Consider the following 24,287-nt stretch of genomic DNA (forward strand, 5'->3'; position numbering starts at 1 on the left):
TAAGAAGGGCAAGGGAGAGAGGCAGCTGCAGGAGCAGGGCCACAGTCTGGTACACTGTCAAGGGAGTTCTGACCCAGGAACCAGGGCTCCGGGGATCCCAATGATGAGAGAATGGGTCCTGGTTTTGTCCACACTGCTCTGTGTTCTGGCTGGTCCCATGCACCTCTTCCAGCCAAGCCTGGTACTGGATATGGCTAAGGTCCTCCTGGATAACTACTGCTTCCCTGAGAACCTGATGGGAATGCAAGCAGCCATCGAGCAGGCTATGAAGAGTCATGAGATTCTGGGCATCTCAGACCCTCAGACGCTGGCCCATGTGCTGACAGCTGGAGTACAGAGTTCCTTGAATGACCCACGTCTCTTCATCTCCTATGAGCCCAGTACCCTCGAGGCTCCCCAGCAAGCACCAGCGCTCACCAACCTCACCCGAGAAGAACTGCTGGCCCAGATACAGAGGAACATCCACCATGAGGTTCTTGAGGGCAACGTGGGCTACCTACGAGTGGATGACCTCCCGGGCCAGGAGGTACTGAGTGAGCTGGGGGAGTTTTTAGTGAGCCATGTGTGGAAGCAGCTCATGGGCACCTCCTCCTTGGTGCTCGATCTCCGGCACTGCGCTGGTGGCCATGTCTCTGGGATCCCTTATGTCATCTCTTACTTGAACCCTGGGAACACTGTTATGCACGTGGATACCATCTATGATCGGCCCTCCAACACCACCACAGAGATCTGGACCTTGCCCAAGGTCCTAGGGGAGAGATACAGTGCTGACAAGGATGTGGTGGTCCTCACCAGTGGACATACTGGGGGAGTCGCTGAGGACATCGCCTACATCCTCAAGCAGATGCGCCGGGCCATCGTGGTGGGTGAGAGGACGGAGGGTGGTGCCCTGGACCTCCAGAAGCTGAGAATAGGCCAGTCCAACTTCTTCCTCACTGTGCCTGTGTCCAGGTCCCTGGGACCTCTAGGTGGAGGTGGCCAGACATGGGAAGGCAGTGGAGTGCTGCCCTGTGTGGGGACACCTGCAGAGCAAGCCCTAGAAAAGGCCCTGGCCATCCTCACCCTGCGTCGGGCCCTGCCAGGGGTTGTTCTCCGACTTCAGGAAGCCCTACAGGACTATTACACATTAGTGGACCGAGTGCCGGGCCTGCTGCACCACCTGGCCAGCATGGACTATTCGGCCGTGGTCTCTGAAGAGGACCTGGTGACAAAGCTCAACGCTGGCTTGCAGGCTGTGTCCGAAGATCCCAGGCTCCTGGTGAGAGCCACCGGACCCAGAGAAACCTCCTCAAGACCTGAGACTGGACCTAATGATCCCCCAGCAGCCACCCCTGAGGTGCCCAAGGAAGAAGATGCCCGGAGGGCCCTGGTGGATTCTGTGTTTCAGGTGTCCGTGCTGCCGGGCAATGTGGGCTACCTGCGCTTTGACAGATTTGCAGACGCCTCTGTGCTGAGGACGCTGGGCCCTTATGTGCTGCAGCAGGTGTGGGAGCCCTTGCAGGACACGGAGCACCTCATCATGGACCTGCGTCACAATCCTGGGGGTCCATCCTCGGCGGTGCCTCTGGTGCTCTCCTACTTCCAGGGGCCTGAGGCCGGGCCTGTGCGGCTCTTCACCACCTACGACCGCCGCACCAACATCACCCAGGAGCACTTCAGCCACCGGGAGTTGCTAGGCCAACGCTATGGCAACCGGCGTGGGGTGTACCTGCTTACTAGCCACAGAACTGCCACAGCTGCCGAAGAGTTTGCCTTCCTCATGCAGTCCCTGGGCTGGGCCACCCTGGTCGGCGAGATCACCGCGGGTAGCCTGCTCCACACCTGCACGGTGCCGCTGCTGGACTCACCCGACGGTGGCCTGGCGCTCACGGTACCTGTGCTCACTTTTATTGACAACCACGGCGAGGCCTGGCTGGGGGGTGGGGTGGTGCCTGATGCCATCGTGCTGGCTGAGGAGGCCTTAGAGAGAGCCCAGGAGGTGCTGGACTTCCATCGCAGTCTGGGTGCCTTGGTAGAGGGCACCGGTCGCCTGCTGGAGGCTCACTATGCCCGGCCAGAGATCGCAGAGCAGGCCAGAGCTCTCCTGCAGTCTAAGCTGGCCCAAGGAGCCTACCGCACAGCTGTGGACTTGGAGTCACTGGCCTCACAGCTCACTGCTGACCTTCAGGAGGTATCTGAGGACCACCGTCTGCTAGTGTTCCATAGCCCCGGGGAGCTGGTGGCGGAGGAGGTTCCCCTGCCGCCCCCTGTTGTTCCCTCCCCAGAGGAACTCTCCTATCTCATAGAGGCTCTGTTCAAAACGGATGTGCTACCAGGCCAGCTGGGCTACTTGCGTTTTGACGCCATGGCTGAGCTAGAGACGGTAAAGGCCATCGGGCCTCAGCTAGTACGGCTGGTGTGGCAGAGGCTGGTGGACACAGCTGCGCTGGTTGTTGACCTGCGTTACAACCCTGGCAGCTACTCTTCTGCTGTTCCTCTACTCTGCTCCTACTTTTTTGAGGCAGAGCCCCGCCAGCACCTCTACTCTGTTTTTGACAGGGCAACATCTAAGGTCACAGAGATATGGACCCTGCCGCTGGTTGCTGGGCAACGCTACGGATCCCATAAGGACCTCTACATCCTCATGAGCCACACCAGTGGCTCTGCAGCTGAGGCCTTTGCCCATACTATGCAGGACCTACAGCGGGCCACCGTTATAGGAGAGCCCACAGCTGGAGGGGCACTCTCCGTGGGCATCTACCAGGTGGGCAACAGCCCCTTATATGCCTCCATGCCTACTCAGATGGCTCTGAGTGCCACCACCGGTGAAGCCTGGGACTTGGCTGGTGTGGAACCCGACATCACTGTGCCCATGAGCGAGGCCCTTTCTACAGCCCAGGACATAGTAGCCCTTCGTGCCAAGGTGCCCACAGTACTGCAGACAGCTGGGAAATTAGTGGCTGATAACTACGCATCCCCTGAATTGGGGGCCAAGATGGCTGCCAAGCTAAGCGGTCTGCAGAGCCGATATGCAAGGGTGACTTCAGAAGGGGCCTTGGCTGAGATGCTGGGGGCAGACCTGCAAATGCTTTCTGGGGACCCACACCTGAAGACAGCACACATTCCAGAGGATGCCAAAGACCGAATTCCTGGAATCGTGCCCATGCAGGTAAGGTACAAGGGAAACTTAGCCTGGCCCAATCCTGCACTCGAGTTGTCCAGATGTTAGCATGTGTGTGGATATGTGCATAATGCAAGGCTTAGTTCTGGGTTTATGTTTTCACTAGTCCTGTCCTTTCTTCACTTTCACCTTGCCATCCCTCGCCTCTTTGGCTCCATGGTCCCTGAGCAGCTCTATAGCCTACTCAACAAGCCTAATGTAAAAACTTGTAATGGAAGATCTTTCATCTCAGCCAGACAGGAGGCAAGAGTTTTCCTGAGTCCCCACTATCAGAACTGGAGAAGGGAATCATCAAGTCCTCTGAGGTTCCAACGTGAAATTTTCCTTCCCTGAAAATAGAAAGCTTACATTACCTGGATCCACTGTACCCTTAGAAGCAAAGGATGGAGACTGGACACAGGTCCTGGCGTGGCTGAGTGCCAAGGCACAGCCCAAAGGCCTCAGTTTGGAGTTTTCATTCTGAACAATGTACAGCATGCATCCTGGCTGAGTTGAGGGTGTGTGTGTCTGATCCGAGGCTCAGCTTGATAGGAAATTTGGAGCAAGGTGGCTGCAGCTGCAGTCAGAATATTTGAAAGCCAGCACCAGTGTGCCAGAGAGCACCGACAGGTGCGTGCATTAAGCTGTGTGGCTTCGGAGAGGGTGTGGGAAGGGAAGGGATCTAGCCTAGGGCAAAGTGGACAGGATGCATGCAGGGCCACTCTACCTAAGCTGCACTAGGGAAAGAAAAAGTAGAGTCCTATTAGGGGAGTTGTACTAAGCTTCCAGGACCCCAATTTTCAAACTTGTCGTGTCTGTTTTTTTCCAGAATAGCCAGGGCCATGGGGTGAAAGAATGTATTGTGTTTAGAATGGATTCCTTGTCTGGCTTTCGCCTGTTCCTGTCTGTGAGGGCCTTGGACAAGTTAGCTTCTTTGTCTGTGCTTCCAGATTGTTCTGAAAAGATGAGAATAACAGTGTCTTCTATACAGGGTAGCTGTCGATGTGATGGGATGCAAAGTGCTTATCCCAGGGCCAGGTCCCTGCCTATGCCAGCAGAGGGAAAGATGGGTCCAGAGTCACCGAGAAGTGTCTGGAGATGTTGGAAGCATCAGAAAGGCACAGTACCTGGGCCTTTCATCTCCAGACACCAAATGAGGGTTGGCAGACCTTAGCATTTGCTGCATGGATGTCTCTGGTCAGCTGGCTCATACACAACACATGCCCCATCACCCACATGTTACCTTCCCAGACACACTACCTCCTCCCCATTTCCTCCTGGGCACTGCCATTTGCTGCTGTCCTGATGTTGAGCCAGGCTTCCCACTCTTCCAGATTCCCTCCCCAGAAGTCTTTGAAGACCTGATCAAGTTTTCCTTCCACACAAACGTACTTGAGGACAACATTGGCTACTTGAGATTCGACATGTTTGGGGACTGTGAGCTGCTTACCCAGGTCTCTGAGCTGCTGGTGGAACACATCTGGAAGAAGATTGTACACACTGATGCCCTGATCATCGACATGAGGTCAGTGGGCTGGACAGTGGCTCCAGGTTGAGCCGTAGCACTGGCTGAGGACAGTCCGAGCTATAGGCCAAAACAGAGGGAACAACCCCATGAACCAACCAAGGAGCTGAAAGGAACCAGGCACCCGACCTGCCAGCTCGCCCAGAGGTTCAAATCTTATTGGCCAGTGGGACCTCAGCACTGGTAGCTTTTTAAGCTCCCCTGGTGATCTCAATTCGTGTCTGAGGTGAAGAGTTATCCCACATCTGTTGCCTGACAAAACAAATGAATCAAATGGGGGGGGGGGAGCGGGGACAGAAAAGATAAACCCGCTGATCCTTGGCCCTGTGCCAGCTCTATGTCAGAAGCTCAAAGGGAGATTGTACAATCTATGATTCTGTGGTCAGCCCTCAGCTGTGGTTGTACTTCTGCAAAATCACCCCCCAAGACAGCCATTCTCTGGGCATCACAAAGCAAGGGCCCCAGGGATAGTCTGGATATGAACAGTTGCTATCGAAACGAGAAAGCTTTGCATAACAAAATGGTTATTGAATATCTTTACCCATTTACCTTCCTCCCTTAAAACAAACAAACGTAAGTGGTGAGTTTCCATCATAGACCCCCTTCACCACCTCTTCTCCCCCATGCAGAGGAGTCCTCAGGCAGTGGCCAGACTCAAGCCTCCCTCCGATCCCAGGTCTATTGGTGGATACGTCCTGAGCACCATCCACGAATATGAGAAAAGTCGGGCTCTTTCTCTTCCATGGGAACCTTTTCCACACCTCTGCTGCAAGAGAAAAACTCAAATATCAGCCCCTCTAAGTGTCCAGGCTGGTTGTAATTGCAGCTCTTGCATTACTCTTAACAGTCACTAGGTGGCGCCCAATCACGGTGAGGCCGGTATCCCTCTCCAGGAGATTATTTCCCATAGCCAGGTTTTATAGTCGCTCAAAACCTTAGGTGAACACTTTATTCCTTAGGTACCTTAACAAACATCAGAGACACTACCAAGCCAAGCATCCATTTATTGAATGTATCATTCACATTTTTTATTTTTGGTTTTTTTTTTTTTGGTTTTTCGAGACAGGATTTCTCTCTATAGCCCTGGCTGTCCTGGAACTCACTTTGTAGACCAGGTTGTCCTCGAACTCGGAAATCCACCTGCCTCTGCCTCCCAAGTGCTGGGATTAAAGGCGTGCGCCACCACCGCCCGGTTGTGGTGGCGCACTCCGGTAGGATTTGCTGAAGGAGGCAGAAGCAGGAGGATCACGAGTTCAGGGCCAGCCTGGGCTACACATTCACATTTTTTAAAGGGAAGCCTCAGCTACAGGCACACCCGGCTTAGACTCTTCTGTCCCTGGGGTTGGGGGTCAGGTGCCGGAGGTCATAGACATCAGCCGTAAGAATCTCTTGATACTTGCCAGCACCAGACAGAGAGGCAAGGGCAATACAAGTTTGAGTGTAGGCTTTTCTCCCTCCCAGTGCTCCTCCACGATCTTGAGTTTACTACCACACCATTCGTCACTAGTAACTTCCTGCGCTTGGTGTATTCTCTTCATAGGCAGAATGAAGACAGAGGAGGAGTCCATGGTTGATACATGGGAAAGCAATACCAACAGATTTCCAACTACAGGACTCGTTGGAGCCTTTAATACATTAGTATATAAGTTCAGGACCCAGGTTCAGTATTTTATTTTCTCCCCTTTTCATTTTTTAATTCTTTCTTTTGATGTTGTTGCTGTTGTTGTTGTTTTGAGATAGAGTCTCACTATGTAGTCCCCGGATGACTTGCAGCACACTATGTAGACCATGCTAGCCTTGAACTCTCAGAAATCCATCATCCTCTGCCTCTCAAGTGCTGAGAATAAAGGTGTGAGCCACCACACCCAGCCAGTATTTTCTGGAAGCATTAGACCACTGACTCATTTAGTCTCAGGATGCTAGGACTCTGTGGAATCCTCCGGCTCATGTCTCCTGTGGAGTTATGAAGGGTACACAGAACTGAGGTACCCTGAAATTAGAACCCTTCTTCACAGGATGAAGAGCCAAGCTGGTGGGACAGGAGAGGCTCGCTGAGTGCCTCACTTCAAGCTTAGACCCCCTCAGAGTCATTGACTCTGCTTCCCTTAGGTTCAACATTGGTGGCCCCACCTCCTCCATCTCAGCCCTGTGCTCCTACTTCTTTGACGAGGCACCTCCTATTCTGCTGGACAAGATCTACAACCGGCCCAATGATTCGGTCAGCGAACTTTGGACGCACACTCAGCTCACAGGTACATGAAGCCTTCTTCTCCCTGTTCTCATTCCAAAAATCTTTCTAAGTCCAGGATTTATTCAATAACATTGAAAATTGTAAAAGAAAGAAAAACAGAATCAGCAGAATCAGGTGAATTCCAAATTTAAATGGATATTTAAAACCAGGTTAGAATAGCTTCATACTTAGAGATTCTATAACTTTGGTTGGCGTCCGGTATGGGATCCACAAGCTGCCTTCGGGCACTAAGACCTTAAATGTAAGTGGATCTGATTGAGCTGCATTGTCACTGTAAACTCCACACCAGACCTAGAAAGCCGACTGTGGAAATGAAAGAAAGGAAGGGGGTGGGAGGGAAAAACAGGGAGATGGGCCTTGTGCTTCAGTGTAATAATCTCATCTCAGTAAATGTTTCTTTAACATATTATTTAATCAAAGCATGATTAAAGTTAATTTCATCTGTTTTCTTTTAAAGTTGTTAATGTAGCTACTCAAAAATTCCAAGTGACAATGAAGTCATAAAGTATTAAATGTTCTTCTGGGACTCCAAAGCAAAAAGACTCTCGGGTCAGAGTGGGAGGTGCCTTTATTCAGGACATGGTTGCATGCCCAGTCCTCAGGAAAAGCCAAGCTTTCCTTCCACATGACCACACACAGCTCATGGCAGTGCTTGGGCATATGAATGGCTGTCCCTGTTTCACAGAGGCAGACTGAAGCCAGTGTCTCATGTATTAACACAGAGGAGCAAGACTAAACATGGGGCCCTCCTCGTGGCATCTGGGCGGTGTAGGTGGTAGGGGCTGATTTGACCCCATACTGAACGGCCTCTGTCCTCCAGGTGAACGATATGGCTCCAAGAAGAGTGTAGCCATCCTGACCAGTGGTGTGACAGCCGGTGCTGCTGAGGAATTCACTTATATCATGAAAAAGCTGGGCCGGGCCCTGGTCATTGGTGAAGTGACAAGTGGAGGTTGCCAGCCACCGCAGACCTACCACGTAGATGACACTCATCTCTACATCACCATCCCCACAGCTCGCTCTGTGGGCGCTGCAGACGGCAGTTCTTGGGAAGGGGTGGGTGTAGCACCTAATGTAGTTGTCTCTTCAGAATTAGCCCTTACCAGAGCCAAGGAGATACTCCAGCGGGCCCTAAGTGGGTAAGGCAGAGCCTGATGGCTTTGAGGATCCCCATGGCCAAAGCTATGGTGGCAGGTTCTCGGGGCCACTACTGGGGCTCCAGCGTGGGAACCTGCCTGGTACCTCAAGCAGACCCCCGGGGAGGGAGTTGCTGAGCACAGGCATCCTCCTGGGTTTATCTGCCTGCCCCCACTACCAGCCTCTCTCTCAGAAAAGTGGGAGCTCAGCCATCTCAAAGGAATCCCCCGTACTGGTTATTCTGGGGAAACTGAAGTCCATCTCTCTTCTACTCACACCTCCTAGCTTCCTGTCTCCTGTCCCCATATTGTCTTCAAGAGCAATTCTGTCAGGAGAGGGAATTGAACCGCAGATGTAAGGCACATGTGACAGTTTGCTTTTTCTAGTAGTCATCTTTTCAGAAAGGAAAAGAAAGAAGTGCTTAATGCTTGTGACACTTTCCAATGTTACAGATCCTCTTTAACTCAGGACAGCGTTATCTGTAAATTCACCCTTAGTAGACAATATTACTAAGTCAAAATGCATGTACTACCTGAACAAGCCTACACTAGAGTAAAAATCTCCCTAATCGAACCTCTGTTTAATGTATCTGACTTTCTATTTCCACAGTCCTCTTGGGAATATTTGAGGATGACAATGGTGGCCAGTAGCCTGCGTCTGTGTGGTCTTTCAAAAGCAGCGTGTAGTTTGGGGGTTACTGAGCATCTGTGTGTTTCTGGTACTCAGTAAGGACCTTCCACTCATGGCTTCTGAGGTTGGAATCCCTTCCTTCTGCACCCGTCATTTCTCCCCTCGACAAGCCTTGTCATGTGCTGCACAGCTTGAGTGCGCTACCACCACATGTGAATGGCGGGGTAATAGGACGCAAGTCTACATTGCCTTCCACCTGCAGCCCTCAGACACCTTATCTGAGGGAAAGAGCTCTAGGGTCCAGAGATTATGGTGAGAACAAGACCCCTGGCTGGTGCCATGGAATTCACACAACTTGTTCCCACTATTTTGTAAACTAATTTAAAGATGACATGTGTTTTTTAAAAAAGGACTATGCACCTACATTGTCTAGCCTTGGCATCTGGAAAGACTAAGCTGTAACTGCCCAGGGCCTGATAAAGTGGCAAAGCTCTCCAAAGCTAACACAGCCCCACATGAAAGACTCCCACGTACACCCACCAAAACACCAGGGCATCTATGGGGCACCCTTCAAGTGACCCTATCTAGACTCTGTGAAGTCCAGGACAAGATACCATTGCAGGGCTTGTCTTGCTGTATTCAAGTAAGCTCGTAGGTGGGGGATTTGATGATAACCTGAATAATATGGTCCTTATTTCTCTTTATAAGATAAATGTGTGACTGTTCTACAGGGCTTCAGCACTTAAATTCCAGGAATCCCCTCCCCTCCCCGCTGCCCTTCCCACCTCCCTACTCCCACTCCTCTCCTGCTTCTTTAGTGTGTGTATGTGTGTGTGTGTGTGTGTGTGTGTGTGTGTGTGATGTAACATAAATTAAATCCTTACTAATAGACTTTTAAGTGGTATTTCTATCTTTCTTTTTTAATACTTTGCTCTTTTTCTAGGTCCTTGTAATAAGCATATCACACTATTTTCAAATGTAGAAGTTATAATCCTAAAATACAAAATGGCATGTGTAATCACAACATCAGTGGTTGTTGTGTACTTCCCTTTCTCCCCTTGTCTGACACTCCTGGCACTTGTGGATGGAGAACTGAGTTAAAGGCCTGGGACAGCAGAAGGCAGGGATCTCATGGGTGTTCATCAGGGAGGACATTCAAGGTTCTGTGTTCTCACATGAGCCACTGTCACCATCCACCCTTCACCAGGGAGGCCACTGAGATGCAGGAAGCTCAGAAACTTGCCTGAGGCCACACACCCAGCTTGTTCTCCTTAGGCCACCTAGCGCCTGTGCACACTTCCAACTGAGTTGCCTATGGGAGGGAGTTCCTAAGAAGCAATGATCCTAGCTCTAGAGTCAGCCTCCTTGAGTGAGAAGACCAGTCCAGCCTCCTTACCAGTATGATTCCAGGCAATTGTACTTCACTCTCTGGGCCTCAGTTTCCCCGAGTACTCAGTAGGAGAGGTAGATATCACATCCGTGGAAAATAACAGTTAATCAGAAGTCCAGTCAACATGAGTTGTTATTTTTCTTCTTCAAAACTAATGTATTAGAAGCCCAGTTCCCTGGTAGTGGGGAGACATTCTACTTTAGTTGTTTAGAGAAAACCTAGGTAAAGACTCAGTCTGGAACAAGTGACCAGAGAGTCTAGACGTCCGCATCCTTCTAGCTGCCGAGCGGGCAGTAGCAGGATGACAACAGAAATCTCAGGAGACAGCTCCAGGCATGACTTCAGCTCTGGTCCTGACTAAGCCACCTATGTTTCTCTCCCAAGTATCCAACCAGATCCCTCAGGCTGCTCTTCGGAGACTGGGCACAATCCAGGCTCCTCCCAGAAACCCCTTCTTGCCTCCATCAGCCAGACTGTTTTCTTTCAGAGAATAGTGCAGCCTGGAGCCACCGGTGAGGGGAGAGGTGGGACCTGAACCCAAAGATGTCTGCCTGAAGATCCCAATGTTTCCACTGCACAGTGAATAGTATGGGCCTGGACCTGGGAAGGGAAATTGAACTTCAAAGAAATTAATATTCTCTGCATAGCAAAACAAGCCAGCCTTCCTGCATGTGAGCTTCTCACTGACAAGACTAGAATAAAAGACAAAAGGAAGCAACACACATAGACACAGACACACAAACACTCAAACACACATATCCATTAAACAAGGAAGGTAAAGAGAGAATATGGGGGTCCCAACAGAACCCCTATCTTGAGGCTAGGCCAAAACAGCAGAGCCACCTCTGATCCATCTCCTGTCTCACCCTCCCATGCCCAGGGTCACCCACATTATCAGACTGCAACAAAAGGAAAGAAGGCATATTAAACGCCACTCCTGGGCCCCGGAAGCTCTTCAGCCTTGTCTGCCACCTACTGATCCCTAGGGGATTTAACTGCTGCCTGTTGGCCTGGGGACCTTGGCTTCTCTGCTTTGCTGATCCACTGGTCAGCCTGTTCTGAAAATAACCTTTTCATCTGAGAGCATAGCATAGCAAGGGGACCAGACATCAGAGGTTCCCTTCCTCCAGTCCCGGGAAACACAGATGGATTAGATTTTTGCCATCACTCATACAAAACTGATTTTCAAACATTCTCTCCTAAGAGGCATCTTAAGTCATATCATGTTACAGAATAACTTCCTTAAATGGGGCAGTGGTCGATTAGATTCATATCTTATGAACTTTAGACCTATCCATGACTTGTAAAAAAAAAAAAAAAAAAAAAAAACAGAAAAAGAAAAAGAAAAACCAAAAAACAAACAAAACGACAAAAAAATAAAAACCAAAAAACAACAAAAACAAGAAACAAAAATGTGAAAATGACTTGGATGTGTGAGATCTGTCTGGATAAATGGCTTACAGATGCCTCTAGGGGGCGCCATCCCTTCCCGAGGGAATGAAAGGAGGCCACCGCTGGAGTTGGGCAGCTCACACTTTCATCCTGAGGAGCAGTTCTCTTCCAGAGGTTACGAGGGTCAGGCCTGGCTCCTGGCCAATGCAGCAGCTAGAAGCCTGTGAGAGCCGGAGGCACCTGGTGATGGTTTCTTCATCCTCCACACTAACATGGTTCCACAAGTCCATGCCATGTTGAGCTGGTCACTCACACTGCCAGAATGCAGTAAACGGAAGCCAGTCATACCAAGCCCCAATCCTCGTCCAGGAAACCCTCCTCCGCGTCACCACAGGAAGCCACCTATCTGCCTGCCTGTGTTTAAACAGCAGCTGAGTTGGTTGACAATTACACTAATTCCTGGCCTTCTGCACTCTCTTATAGTCTATATTCCAGTCTGGCTCTGAGAAGGCTTTCCTCAGCTGACAAGCCCAAGTTCAAGGTGACAAGACCTGCCATGAAGGTGTGTCACCACTATGTCTGTGCCCTGGCTCCTTCACCTGCATTTGTTTTTCTAATCATACAGTCATTTACACTTAGGATCCCTGACCTAAAGACCCAGGAATCTACAACAAGTTCAGAACTAGGACCTGACATTGAAATAGTTTTTAATTGTTTCCAGGACGACAATACTAAAAAGAAAACTTCAACCTCGGTCTGAATTAAGCACTAAGAGTGCTCAGGGTGGGATTGTTGGTTAAGGCCTCATCTAGCAAGATGATCTGTACTCAGAATGTTTTCTTTTTGCCTCATTTTCAAATTTTTTTGTTTTTGTTTGTTTGCTTGCTTGCTTGCTTGCTTTTTTGAGACAGGGTTTCTCTGTGTAGCCCTGGCTGTCCTGGAACTCACTCTGTAGACCAGGCTGGCCTCAAACTTAGAAATTAGCCTGCTTCTGCCTCCCAAGTGCTGGGATTAAAGGCATGCACCATCACTACCCGGCTCTCAAATTTTTTTCTTTTGCGTAATTCTGGAGATGGAACCTTGGATCTCACACATGCCAGGCAAACCCTCTACTACTGTGCCATAGCCCCTGCCCCAGAGGACTTTTTAAATGCCTTAATTTTCCCAAGAATTATTTTTATTTATGTGTGTGGGAGTGGTTGTGCCACATGTGTGCAGGCGCCCCCTGAGGCCACAAAAGGGCATCAGACTCCCTGGATTTGGAGCTGGAATTACAGGCTGCCTGACCTGTGTGCTGGTAACCCCACTTGGGAGCTCTGGAAGATCAGCAAGCACTGTTAACCACTGAGCCATTTGTATATCCCTGGAAGCTGTAATTGAGTTGTGTGTAGGTGGCTGCCTGACCTGTTCAGGCTGCTATAACAGAGTACCATAGACCGGGTGGCTTATAAACAACAGGCATTTTTATTGCTCACGGTCCTGGATCCTAAAGGGGTCATGTGTATGCAGATGTAATGTCTTTCGTGAGGGTCATTTTCTAGTTCAGAGATCACTCTTTTTAGCTGTGTCCTCAGAAAGTGGGACGCTGGCCCTCTGGAACCCATAAAGACATTAATCTCAATCTCCCAAAGGCACACTTTAGAATTTTCACATGAATCTTGAAAAATAAAAATATCCAGACTTTTTTTATGAAAGAGATAATTTGTTACGTCATGGTTTAAAGTGGCTTCTCTCCAGGAGGAGCAAGTGGCACGAAGGTGGAAGACAGGAGAGGGGGTGGGACTTCCAGGGGACGCCTGGGAACCCAGCATGCTTATTCTGAGGGACGGTGTCACTAACAGGTTCTAAGTCACGCTCTTCAACATCTTTGAACTTGTAAATCTGGCTGCAAAGCAACTTGTGTCAACATCAATTTTAAGCATCTTCTGTATGTTATGACAGGACCATTCCCCCTTCAAAGAGATGGCATAGAAATCACGGGCCAATGCATGAGCCCGGGGTAAGTGTGCACATGCTTTTGACAGATGCCGTCTTCTGTCCCCCAAAGCCAACTCAAGAGTTGGCAGGAACCAAGGCAGAGTCAGGCAGATCATTCATTTATTAACTTATGCATTTATACTTTCAACAGATACCTGTTGAGTGCCTACTGTATGTCTGTGTTGTTCTAGATGATGGAAATACACCAAAACTCCCTTTCATCTAGTGAGGAGAGCTACAGTGAACAGGATAAATCACTATACTATTTAGTATACATAATGGAGAAAAGAGTAGTGTGTATTTGGTAGCATGTGCTCATGTGTGTGTGTGTGTGTGTGTGTGTGTGTACAAGCACATGTGCATGCATGAGCATATCTATGTCTTGTAAAATAGCAAGGTTAAGTTGAAATTGAACTTAAGGAGACCAGCCTCTAGATTCCAAACCTTGAGTCACTCAGTCTGCTCCATGGCCATGCTAGCTAAGCAGACATGCAGTGGCTGAACAGGGTCTGAGCTCAGATCTGGGTGTTCATGGGATTTTGTTCTTCTACTGGTGCTCCTGACTAAGTGGCATCAGGAAAGTTGTTAATCTTTTTAAGTTTAAATTTGTCTGCAGTAGAATGAGAATTCACTGTGTCCTACAGATGACAGGATGTGGAGTACCTCCTGGAGACCTCATTCTGAGGACCCTCCAGTTGTTCTTTCCTGCCCTACTCAGAACCACAGGAAGAATGGCACCTGTAGATAATCCAGAAGAAATTATGTGTGTTTTGTCTCTCCTCACAGATTCACAGTGTGAATACCCAGAGAACAGGAGGGTGGGGTGTCTGCATTACTAGTCCCCACTCATTTGTTCGGGTTTCAAGCCAGGTCATTTTCCCACTCAGCCTCAGCCACTATAGGCCTGGATTTACACTGGCCCAGGGAAACTTAGGCTTGTAACCCATCTTCTGGATGTTTTGCACTCTGGGCTTCACTATACCCAACATAATGACCCAGCAGCAAAAGGGCCTAGACTTGAATGCAGCCTGACTTGTGTCCTGAGTCATGTCCACCAAGCCATCCCTAGCCTTGCTGCAGAGAAACACAATGTTTGTTCACCCCTGAGATTTCATGAATGACGTAGCAGGCTAGTGCAAGCAGTGACTATACAATCCATATACTTAGTGCTCACACTCGACCAGGGGGCGAGCAGGCTACCAACCAAGCATCTTCCTCAGTATTCTGATCACATCCTGCTAATACACCACTTTCAAAACGAGAAAAGTGAGGGTCAGCAAGTTAAAGGAACATGTCTGAGGTCAGGGCTCATAGGTGAAAGCACAAATTGAATGCAGGCTTACTTATCAGCAAAGCCACGGATGTCATGCTCATGTGCTTCCTTGCAGAATACCAGGGACAGAGCCAGGAGCAGCCCTGTTCCCTGAGCCAATGGTCCCACTATCCCATGAGTGAAGCTTAACATTTTAATGCATGACTTTCCACATCATGCATTAAATACATCACAAGGGCTGGGACATGTGACGAATTATAACTGAGCAGTTCACGTGAGAGAAGCAAAAGGAACAACCTTGAAGAAGTCTATGACAACCTTCTCAGCACAGGCCAGGAGTCACCTGTGCCTCACCACTGCACACTGGATACTATGGCCATCGGTTTTCTCTGTAGCTGCCTGCTAACTATGTGAAGTCATATGCCTGGACAGATGGTGGCGCTCCCGGAAGTACTCATGACAAACGGGGCAAGTGAGAACTTCCTCTCTTCGTTTCTTAGAATGTGGATCAGAGCCCACGTGCTCCCTTTTGTGATGGGAGCGCATGTGGAAGACCAGGTCAGCTGTCAGGCGAAAGGCTAGGTTGCACTTCGCACACCAGTTCTGAGTAGACAAGCCCAGGGAGGAGAGTGTTGGCGGCAAGAGAGCCAGAGAGGCTGTGGCAGAAGATGCTGAGGATGTGAGTGCTTGCACCGGGGTGTGCTCAAGCCATGGTGTGGGAGCCCCCTGGAACGCATTGCAGAGCAGAATGTTCTGTGACAACGTGTGCAATTTCCAGAAATCACCCATGAACTTGAAAGTTGACAGATGAGCCCAATATGGGATGTCCACAGTGGTGATGAGTCCTGAGAGCTCCCATGAGCCCTCTGCACTTCCGCTAGCCAGAAGCATGGGGGAGCGCTTAGGTTCCTCTGCTGGGCGCTTGGCTGGCTTGCTGAAAGCACTTTTCTGCTCACTCCGGGCTGCACCTGGCCATACTGAGCACACCCTGCCATCGCCTGAGGGTCTGGGGACACTCAAGGGCAGCTGCTGAGTGCCAAGCTGGCCTTCTGGGTTCTCCGGCTTCCTCATCTGGGACTGGATGTCCCCTGGCCTCTCCTGGAGACATGACAGCTCTGTGAAGGTATTCTGCCTCTGCTCTGTGCATGCTTTGCAGGCCAGAGGCCTGTCTAGTGGAGGCTTGTTCAGTGGTGTTGACAGGCTCAGTACAGTATAGGCCGCATCTTGGCCACCCTTTCCTGCAGCAATGTCAGAATCCACAAGGCTCATTTTCTTGAGCATCCCTGGCTGAGTCTGCTTAGGTTCTGTGATCTTCCATCCCTTCTCAACTGAAGGCCTCAGAGAAGCCCCTTTGCCCTCAGCCATGTGATCAGCAGGGCCTGACATGCTAAGCAAGGTGGATGTTCCAGCAGCCATTAGTCTACCAGACTTTGGAGTTCCAAAGAACTGGTCCCTACTCCCAGGAGGAGCTATGAGATAGGAAAGTCCCCAGTGAAGCCTGGACCGGATGAACTTGACTTCTGGTCCCTGCAGGAAAGGAAAATAATGGACAGTGAGGCAGGCACTGGTCATTCAGTGTCCCATATGGGGCGACACCAGACAAGCCCACTTTCTCTAGCCTTACTTCTATGTTTGTGATGTGGGAGCAGTGTCATCTGAAGAGAAAGAGGGAAAAGATGAATGAGCTCAGATAGACCCCAGCAGCAGGTGGAGACCGGTGCCTGCCAGAAAGACCCTTGGAGCAATGGCACCAGAAGAATATGCCATGGCCCCATTCAGGAAAAGGCAGGGAAGCCACAGAAACGGCTACCGTGATTAGTCAGGCCTGGCTCAGAATCATGGAGACCGGAAGGATAGGAAAGGGAGCCTGCTCTGAGGCAGACAATGGGGCATCCTGGACACCTACCAACAAGCTGGCCCTGCAGGGAGGGAGCTGTGCACCACCAGCTCCAGCATCTCCTTCAGGCTCTGGCTTAGTGTCCAGAGACTGGTGAAGCCATAGCATGATGGTGTAGAAGGTTCATGTGTTTATGATCTCGGCTCCTTATGGCATTCTTTCTTTTCCCTGTCTCCTAAACTAGCCTTTCTCCACACCGCATCTCACACCAGCTTCCACTTGTCCCTTTGATCCCCCTGGACCAATCTTCTTAGATTCCTTGTCCCGGCTTTTTCCCTACTCCCTTCCAAGCTGTGTATGATCAGGTGGCCTTTCACTGTGGACCCTGCTCTGGCTGACACACAGTGGCCTGGTTAGTTTCACGCACTTTTCTCCTGCTCTAGCCCATGATAGGAAGCACTTCCCGAGTCCCTCCTTGGGAGTCAGGGGTTTGACATCCAAGCCAGAAATAGGGGGAAGAAGGGTGGTTTTTGTTGTGGGGAAGTGTCAGGACCCTTTCAGAGAGAGCTTGCTTTGACCTCACCTGGATCTGGCTACCCTCTGACTCACAAAAGGAAAGCTTCAGAAGGGCCACAGTACAACTGGAGGTACTGTAGTCACAGTGGGGTACAGAAGCACAAGACAGAAGCTCTAGAATCCTTAACGCTCCGACTGCAGAATCCTATGGATGTCCTTCCCACACTGTAGGAGCTAATCACCAAACTGGGACTTGGAAGTGGCTTTTATTCCCAATGGAGATTATAACTCACCGCCATTTCCTTTGAAAGATGGAGATCGCCCCTAGTGTACAGACCTGAGGCTCCCTCCGGAGATTGTCCATCAAGCAAAGGAATGGCCTCTGTCAGCACTTTCCCTCCTCTACCTTAGTCATTATATTGTCCGGCTGTGGCTCCAGGTACAGCCTTCCCTGGGCTGGATGAATGCCACTCCTCCTAGCCTGCTGATCTCTCAGGCCCAGGAGAGCCCTCAGAGGGCACCCAGGTGAGGCATACAACAAGACCTCGGGAAGTGCCGTCAGGACCAAAAGGTTCCTAAGCCAGCCAAAAGGAGGGGAAGATTATTGCCTCTGTTGGCAATAGAACAGACGTCTGACAGTCTGGGGTCCAGCATCTTCCCTCCCAGCCAAGTCGTTTCCAACATGCTTCTGAAACTGGGGTTCTCTACTGCTCCTTAGTTCACACCTCCAGCCATCCCCTCTGATGGTGGGACCTGCCTTGCCCCATAACCTAATAAACCCCTTCTCTGCTGAGTTGGCCAAAGCAGTTGTTTGCTACTTGTACCCAAAGTATGGTAACTGTTCTAGAAGTGACAGCCCCACCCAGCTCTGAGAGCTGTGCCTCCAGGACTCTGTCAGGGAGAATGTCAACACAACACACCCTCACGTGTGCACACGCGAGCAAACACACATACAGAGGCTTCCACCCAGCGGCACCAGAAGTTCGGTAGCATGCCTGTGTGTGTCAGCATGGGGCAGTCACTACGGTATGAGCAGTGTAAACAGCGCCACCTGCCGGCTTGACTTCTCTGACAAACCTAATGTGTTTTCACCCTGGCTGAGGACAGTTTTCCCTGCTGGATGGCATGCTGATTTTAATTCTTGTTGTCAGGTATGCTAGGCCACTTCAGGTAGGGGTGGGGGGGGACAGGAGCTTCTACAGGCACAAGTGGCCAGAGGGCTGAAGGAACACTCGGCAGGATGGAAGTAGGCTGCCAGGCCCTTATATCACACGGAGGCACAGTCCACTCTCCACCTGGCCTTGTTTCTATCTAGAGCTTGAATCTCCCGGGTCTCCACTCAGCAAACTCACTCACTCTTGACTCATTCCACAACTACCCACTCGTTCCTCCTCTACCCATGTCAACTGTCTACTTGGGCCAAACCCCTGAGCATCTACATGTGAACTGGCTTCTGACCATGCCCTGGAGAAGGAACAACATTCTGTGAGGGAGGCACCTAGAAGACAAAGCTCTCTGAGATGGGGGGAGCAGGTCTTGAACCCTGCCCAATCTCCATTGGCCCACCCATCTGGTTCTAAAACTAAGAAACAGAACCTAGCCCTCTCCTTGCAGAATACTGGGAGAACCACAGTACTGACTGGACCTGCATTCTACAGTTTTCATCACTGGAAAAGCTTACCCTGAGCCGGAGTGACCCAGAAGTGGCTAGGCTCCCTATTCACTGACAATCTGGGACTTGTTGGACAACTGCCTCATCTCTCTGCCGCCTTCTGTCTTTTGTCTCCCTGTGCGGGGAGCACATGGTACATACACCCCCACCAGCCCCTTTCTTTCAGAAGTTCCCAGAGAGATTAAACCAGCACCAGCTTTTTGAGGGAGTTAAAAAACAGAAGTTGCCCAAAGTGCAGGAAAAGAGAGGCCCAACAAAAATAAATAAAATGAAAGCACAGTCCCCTCCTGTATGACTGTGGGTCCCCAAGTCCCTCATCATGTGTGCTCCCAGGACAAGCTGGATCACCTCAACATCCTTTCTAAACCACAGCTTCAGACATCTCGTTCTCCAGGAAGTTGAGAGTGCAGCGGGGACAGCAACCACACAGTAACCCAGAGCAAAGCAATACAGGTCTCTACCTGCAGAATGGGCATAGAATGAATATCTCCACACTTCAGCCCTCGTCACCCAGCTGCAACTGACTGGGATAAAATGCTTTATCCCCCCCCCCTTTTCTCAAATAGGAGAATGTCTGTTTGAATCCCTATCACTAAGTTTCTATTCCATGAGTTCACACAGACATATGTATACATTCGCATGGGCACATTCATACACACACACACACACACACACACACACACACACGTGCACACACAGGCATGCACATGCATGCAAACAAACATATACACATACTTAACGTATACACAAATACACATACCCATTCACCCAAACACACATTCATACCTGGGAACTTACACCTATATACACATACATGTACAAACCTATACTCGTACAGTACACTGAAATGCTCATGTCTTCTTCCTCTCCCTCCCATCTCAGATACTTCTCCAAAGCCAGCTGGATACAGACAGTGTAATAATACTCATCTTTCACTGAACCTGCCTTGAAATTCCCTTAGTTCACAGCATTTAGTCCACGTCTGCAGAGACCCTATGGGGCTGACTTCATGGCCCATGCAGCATTTCCAACTAGAGACAGCTAATCTTAGAAACCAGAACTTTCCATGGCATGCAAGCAGATGTGACCACTCTCTTCTCAGGGACATGCAGGACAGAAAGCTGCTCACCAAGTTGCTTCATGATATAAAGCCATGATAATCTACTATCTAAGTGCGTACAGGCCAACAAGTCCATGCATTTGACTTCACACGTCACAGAAGCTATGAGATATACCATGTCTCTCCACCCAACTACATTTATTGTCAACCTGTCCCCATTTCATCTTGCTCAACCCCACCCACTGGGGCATCCCTGCTTTGACACCATTGTGAATCTGGAGAACCCCAAATACTAAGTTAGACATTCTGTCCATCCTCATGTCTCATCAATGGTGTCATCCCAGTCCTTAAAGGGGAGAAGAGAAAGAAGGGGGATTGATTAAATAATGAGAAATGGAGCAGACAAGGCAAACCAGTAGCTAAGTAGAGAAAGACATGAAGAGAAGCTTGTATACATACATGTGAGATTTCTGTATGTGTGTTTATGTGAGAGTGTGCGAGTATTAGCATGTGCATTTGCTGTGTATGTTTTGTGTGTAAGTATGGTTGTGTGCACATGGCTATTCACCAGTAATCGCACAGGCAATTGCACAGGATTCCCTACAAAGCCCCCCTCAGGCTGTGCTCCCACTTATATCCTCCATGAAAACTGCCCTATGGAAGCCCTTCAAAATGGAATCTAGTGTGTGTCTGATAAAACTTGGTTCTGCAGAAACCTAGATGCCTCCATATGCTTACCTCTCCAGAATGGACTCCCAACCCTTCCTTGGATCCTAGCATCTTGCCAAGGTCATAGTTAGAGTATCATCCATCTCCAGCAGCACCTATATCTCCTTGATCCCTATGCCTCTCAGATGGCCACCACACCCGTGGGAGCTCATCTCCAGGTCGTTCCACATCCTAGACACAGAAGTTTGACCTCACACAGTGCTCAGTGCTTCTCCCTTCTCACCTGTACCTCCACCACCCTGTGCACCTGTGGATCACTCTCTGCCCAGCTGTTATCTGGACAGAGTGGAGCTGCCCCTCCCCCTTTCTCGTCCCACAGATGCCAGCTGCCCTAGGCAGTGATGGATCTATGCAGTCCTTGTTCCTTGCTCCAAACCTACTATGAAAAGACTCTTTGTCATCCTTGGCTGTCCTCAATAGCTTCGGTTCATCCTGGGCTCTCCGTCCTGACCCTCTATGGGTCCTCATCGCCCCGTCATTGTGTGTGTTTCACTAAAGGGCTTTTCTTGTCATCCTTGGTTCTTTTCACTATGGTGTCCACAAGACAGCCTCTGAATTGTACAAATGTGGTTTAGAACCATTCCAAATTCTTCTATCTGGGAAAAAAAAAAAAGACAAGACTCCAACACCCTCCCACCATTCTTCCAAACCTCAGATTATATGATGATCCTGTGCTCCTGAGTGCTTTCTGACAACCAGGATCCCCAAATCAGCAAGGTAGAAATCTTACCATGGCCCATTTTTTTCTGCCACTGGAGCTACCAACCAGGGTGCTGCCATCGACCAGCACAGCAAGGGCTATATTCTGAGAGGTTAATTTTTCTCCAGTCTGTTTACCCATTCTTGGGTATAGACTGCCCACTTGTCATTCCAGTGTCTGAGGCTCTGGAATGACATTGCATTCCCCTCCCCCATGTAATCTTGCTGTCTGTGCCTTGTCAGTTGTCCCAGCATCTGTGGAGTTTCACATTCATGTCATCAAGGTGAAGTGCACAGGCTAGAGGGACAGAAGGCCTGGATTCCAACATTCTCTGCCATTACCCACACTGGGACCTCCATTTTCCCATCTGCAAAAGCGAGCATTTGGGAACCCCACCTCACTGGGTTGTCATAGATATGAGTTACATCCGTATCTAATTCATCTGGCTTGGCACTCAGTTTGTAGACAAATTGCTTTCGTGCTCATCACAAGGGGACAGAGTCACCTCACATTCCTTGAGAAGTCGCAGGACGTAGCACACAACCTGCTAAATGAATGAGCAAATAGCCAGGGCACTTCTTTCCCTTTTGTTCCATTTACAGACAATAGTATTCTTAGTAAAGAAACGGATGCCTCAGGATTCTGAAAGCCCCACACCAAACCAACTTTCATGGATCTGAACTGCAATTCATAAACTAGGCTCAGAGACACCATGGACCCTGCTAGCTTGTCTCCTGTATGTGCTTCTCTTCTCAAGCTAAAATAAAACAAAGCATAAACAAACAAACAAACAAACACAGTGTATCCAGTCTCTCGGTGTCTCTAGTCTCTGAAGTCTTCCCAGATTCTTTTGGAAGATTCTAGAGTATAATGACACACTAGCGTCTTCTGCATAAGGATGGTGAGCACTTGTGTTTTCCTGTGGGGCATGCACATGTTTCTCAGTATCTCCTAGCTCTGGGATATTGGAAACAATGAAAACCTCAGAACTTTCCAGGCTTTCATGCCAAAGCAGAGATGAGGGCCTCCGAGCCCCTCCTAGACGTTTCCATGTCCAGCTAAGGCATTCTAGAGCTTAGGGCTAACCCAGCTTGGCCATGTGGACCCACAAAGAGGTAGATGACATCATCACCCCTCCATCCCCAGGAATCTACAGAAACAGAGCCAATGCCACAGAGGACAAAAAAAACAAAATAACAAAAAAAAAAAAAAAAAAAAAAAAAAAAAAAAAAAAAAAAAAAAAAAAAAAAAAAAGTGTTTCCTAGAGGCTATCCCAGGTGCATTCAGAGTTAGCCATGGCCAAGGATGCCCAGGACACTAGAGCAAGGAGAAACACTCGGATAAGCATTATCAACTGATCAACAAGCAGTGCTATCTGGAGTGATGCTTCAGCTAAAATGTGTGAGGTTAACTTAGCTCCAAGGATTCAGATTCCAAGATATAGCTTGAGTTGCAGTCTCAGTCTAGCCACTCACTACGTGCATGACCCAGGTCAAACATTCAGGATGTTAATTCCCTTATAAATAAAACTTAAATAGTGATCTTCACTTAAGGATGCTTCTAATTGGACTAAATAGGGGTCTGTGTAAGATCTCAATAAAGGAAACTCTTGTTCCTGCTACTGTTATAAAGAAAAAGCAGATGCTCTACCCTAGCCAGGGTTGTAGTCACAGGATAAAATACACGGCTTATCTACCAGGCTGTTCAACAAGACCCTTTTATATTCAAACAGTAACACTGTCTAAAGAGAGAAGAGCAATGACATTTTTATACAGACACACACTACATAGTGAAGGAAAATGAAATTTAAAACATTGAAACTCAAGACTTTCCTTTGTATCCTTTTTTAAGGACTTATCTGTTTTAAATATAAGTTGCTAAGTCCTGGATTTCTGAAAAAGAAATCTGCCAAAAAAAGCTAATATGTCACTTACTCTAAATCAGTTGAAAAGCATCCCCTTTGTCATCCCCATCACCAGGTCTGGCTTCCCGGACTCAGTGGTTGAATGACTTACAAGACAATTGAACTCTCCAATGCAGAACATGGTCTCCCAGGTCAAAGCTCCCAGCACACGCTTATTAATTATCCATAATCCTTTAGTATAGCACCAAAAACTCTTCTACTGACCACACCACAGCCCTCACGGACCAGATTCCACTTCTGCTCAGTTTTGTGTTGCTTGCTTATTGCCAAACTTCCTTTTCTGTTTCAATAAAAAGTTAAACTGGCTGAATTATTGTAAAAAGGCACAATAAACTACAAGGTCAATTTAAATTGTTTCTAAAAAGCCAAGGCTGCAAACTTTAATTGATAATTAGCATCCTTGAAAACAAGCAGTTTCGTGTATTTTTGTACATTCTTTTGAATATAAAGACATATCATAAATATCATTAAACATGGAATTGTGTCTTTGCCAAGACTAAATATTTAACAAAGCATCAAAAAATGCTTCGGTCTATATGTTGTGTACTTGGCTCCCTGACAATTTAAGCAGACTGGCTTTCCTGGATTTCTTCTCCTTTAAAAAATGTACCTAAGGTAATCTTTAAGAGTGATATGAAATATTTTCAAAATTATCCTTCTACATAATAGACATAAACATACACAGTCCTGGGCTCCCATTGTCTTCCTACAACCCAGCCCTGAACACCACCCCCCCTATGCCCCAGAACCTGACAAGCACAGCTTGCCTGGAAGGCACGCATGGTTGGAGCTGTCCCCTAAATGCTGCTGCAAGGATGGGCTTTTCCGGTGTGCTGTCTGTGCCTATTAGGGAAGAAAATGATATCAAGAAAAGAATGCACTCTCCTATCAAAACCAGGCATTTTCTTTCTGCTAACCCTGAAAACTCAGAGATATATAATTTGATAATTTATGGATTTTTTTTCCATAACAGGCATCGAGTTACATTTCCAGATGTTTGTGAACACATCTGGGATTGGGTCATGGTTCTTACAAACATTCAGCACTAACCCTGTTGAGAATAATAGAGTTTAGGGATGCATGCATGGAGATATGAAATCAAGAAGTACAGTGCGCGCGTACACACACACACACA

The 24,287-nt window shown here is 48.8% G+C and overlaps 2 protein-coding genes across 3 annotated transcripts in view; one reads left to right on the plus strand and one right to left on the minus strand.

Moving 5' to 3' along the window:
- Positions 1 to 8,625, plus strand: Rbp3 (retinol binding protein 3). Its single transcript, XM_031362471.1, has 4 exons — positions 1 to 3,148; positions 4,474 to 4,664; positions 6,774 to 6,916; positions 7,736 to 8,625. The coding sequence occupies exons 1-4, from the start codon at positions 101 to 103 to the stop codon at positions 8,056 to 8,058; spliced, it is 3,705 nt and encodes a 1,234-aa protein (XP_031218331.1). The 5' UTR covers positions 1 to 100; the 3' UTR covers positions 8,059 to 8,625.
- Positions 8,626 to 12,905: 4,280 nt separating this feature from the next.
- Positions 12,906 to 24,287, minus strand: part of Znf488 (zinc finger protein 488) — an 11,880-nt gene continuing 498 nt past the window's right edge. Inside the window, exons 1-2 of one of the 2 annotated variants that reach the window (XM_031362022.1) lie at positions 20,538 to 20,636; positions 12,906 to 16,241 (exon numbers count right to left, since the gene is read on the minus strand). In XM_031362022.1, the coding sequence (XP_031217882.1) occupies positions 15,117 to 16,241; positions 20,538 to 20,579 (1,167 nt within the window). In that variant the 5' untranslated portion in view covers positions 20,580 to 20,636 and the 3' untranslated portion in view covers positions 12,906 to 15,116. Of the gene's footprint in view, positions 16,242 to 20,537; positions 20,637 to 24,287 lie in introns of those variants that run through there. The other variant, XM_031362023.1, reaches the window with a different exon arrangement.

This window comes from Mastomys coucha, unplaced genomic scaffold (assembly GCF_008632895.1).
Source record: "Mastomys coucha isolate ucsf_1 unplaced genomic scaffold, UCSF_Mcou_1 pScaffold9, whole genome shotgun sequence".
NCBI lineage: Eukaryota > Metazoa > Chordata > Mammalia > Rodentia > Muridae > Mastomys > Mastomys coucha.